A 2,490-nucleotide genomic window follows, 5' to 3' on the forward strand; every position below is an offset into this window, starting at 1 on the left:
TTTTTTGCAAAATGAGGCAGTAGCCCCCTGAGCTCTGGCCCTAGCCGCGGACCCCTGAAGCAGCTTAGGAGTAGGGTATTTGTCGCGCCCTAGCCGCGAGCGCGACTGAAGATGTCGTGGGCGCAGGCTACAATTGCCACTGGCGCGACCCTTGCCCAGACAGCCCGCAGAGTGTGTTATTCATTCCGTACCCATTTTTCCGCTCCCGCACAAGTTTAAGGAAAGGGCGCGACCGACTGAGTTTTCTTCTTTACTTATATATACTCTTGTAATTCCTTTTGATGAACCAACTTTTGAATATTTCATTTACTTAGTGTTTAGAGACGAAAACTAGAGAGAAGTTAGAGAGAAACTAGAGAGAGAAGTTGTAAACTCAATAATTTGATCTTCACTTCAATATTTTTGCAAGTTTAATTCTTTTTTATCTTCAAGTTTGTAAGTTTTTTTTACTTGCCTTTAAATATTGCTTTTAATTCTTGTTATTGATGAAATTGCATTATGCTTCTACTTGTTTGAACTTGTTAGCTTAATTGATTAGGTTTTTTTGATTTGTATTTGCAAACATGAATGTATTGATGATTTGTTTAGTTTTGTCCTTAAATCTTAATTTGCTTAGGGAGTAGATTCCTTGCTAGGGAGAAGGTGAAGCACGTATGAATGATGAATTATTGCTAATTGATGGATTTTCAATTAATTAAATGTTGTGATTAAATTGGTTGATAGAATTGTACATGTGATTGAATTGATAAGGAGTTATCAACTTTGATTTTCAAGCTAGATTGCATTGTCATTTCGAATGACATGAACCATTGATTAGGGGTTGCATTTGTTGATTGAATTTGATTTGTGATTCTTCTTGCTAGTCATCCATAGAGGAAACCTAGTTTGACTTCTAGGAGCTAAACACTGTGTTCTCTTGATTACCATTACTATAATTATTTACAACATTTGGATTGATTGATTTCCCCTTACTTAGAATAATTGTCAAGATTTTGTGTGGATCCTAAATCCCTAGTGCATTGGAATATTGATTTTATCTCATTCACTCAATAGTTTGATTAACTAGCTTGATTACACTCTCCTACATTCTCTTCGAAATAGCTTAGCGAAAGACTGTAGCATCTAACCCCCCATTCCTCGTGGTTCGACCTTTTAGCTTACCATTATACTAATATTTTTGATAGTTGATTGATTACATATTGTTTGACCATAGGGAAGATTAGTCAAGACAAAGACCTAGTTTTCCCATGTCAGTATCAAAAGATTTCAATGTTGAAAGAATTATGAATGAAATGGTTGAAGTGCTTTCATCAAACAAGTGCGACTTAACTACCATGGAAGTAATTATATAAATGCTTCAAATAGAGTTTAAAGGTAAGAAGTTCTTGCTTGTACTTGTTGATGTATGGACTGAAGATAAAGCCTTTTGGGATTTCTTGAAAAACCAATTGAAGAGAATTGAAGGCCGTCAAGGTAGTGTGATTTTGGTTACCACTCGTAGTAAAATGGTTGCAACGAGTGCTGGGGTTAGTGAACCATATGATTTAAATGGATTATCAAACGAGGATATTTGGGCATTATTTGAAAAACAGGTCAATATTCCTTCTCCTTCCCATAAGATGAGTATAAGGCATAGCATTGTTATGAAATGTAAGGGTGTTCCTTTGGCAATAACAACTATGGGTGGTTTACTTCAATCGAAGGAAAGTATACAAGATTGGGAATCAATAGAGGGAAATGAAGTATGGGCTACTTCATCGGAAAATGATCCAAATTACATTTTACCATTGTTGTTTTCTGAGTTGTCAGCATTTGCCTTCGCTTCCCTTGAAACATTACTTTTCTTATTGTGCGACCTTCATCGAAGATCACATAATGGAGAATAATGAGATGATTGATGTTTAGATTGCTTAGGGATTCCTTAAAACCGATACAAGCAACTCGACTTTAACAATGAAAAGGATTGGGGAAGGTTATTTCAAAATTTTGTAGAATATCTCATTCTTACAATTAGAGGATGATTGGGAACAGGAGAACAGACCTAGAGAAATATGGAAATGCAAGATGCACGATTTATATCTTCAAAAAGAAGTTGTTCATTTGGGATGTTAAAGCTGATACATTTACTACATTCAATTGTCATGATCTTGTATTATTTGATTTTAAAGAGGAAAAAAGCAAAGCTTTAAAGGACGATATAGTACAACAAGTAGGAACAATGAATATATGGATGCTTGAATTGGAATGTGTTAGCTGAAGCAAGATGCTTGCGAACATTGATAATAGTTAACAAAGAGATAACAAAAGCACCGCCTACTATTAGGAAGTTGAAACATTTGAGATATCTTGATTTGTCATCCAACCCAATCAAAATTTTACCCGATTCTATATGCAAGCTCTATTAGCTGTTGACATTGATTTTCTTAGAGACGAGGTTAAAGGAGCTACCAAAAGAATTGTGTAACTTGGTCAATCTTAGACGACTTAGGA

The 2,490-nt window shown here is 35.3% G+C and overlaps 1 protein-coding gene across 1 annotated transcript; it reads left to right on the forward strand.

Moving 5' to 3' along the window:
* Positions 1 to 1,352: 1,352 nt before the first annotated feature.
* On the forward strand, positions 1,353 to 1,886 carry LOC145580965 (putative disease resistance protein RGA3). Its single transcript, XM_081638044.1, has one exon. The coding sequence runs from the start codon at positions 1,353 to 1,355 to the stop codon at positions 1,884 to 1,886; it is 534 nt and encodes a 177-aa protein (XP_081494170.1).
* Positions 1,887 to 2,490: the final 604 nt, after the last annotated feature.

Source organism: Chenopodium album, chromosome 15, assembly GCF_948465745.1.
Source record: "Chenopodium album chromosome 15, dcCheAlbu1.1, whole genome shotgun sequence".
Classification (NCBI taxonomy): Eukaryota; Viridiplantae; Streptophyta; class Magnoliopsida; order Caryophyllales; family Amaranthaceae; genus Chenopodium; species Chenopodium album.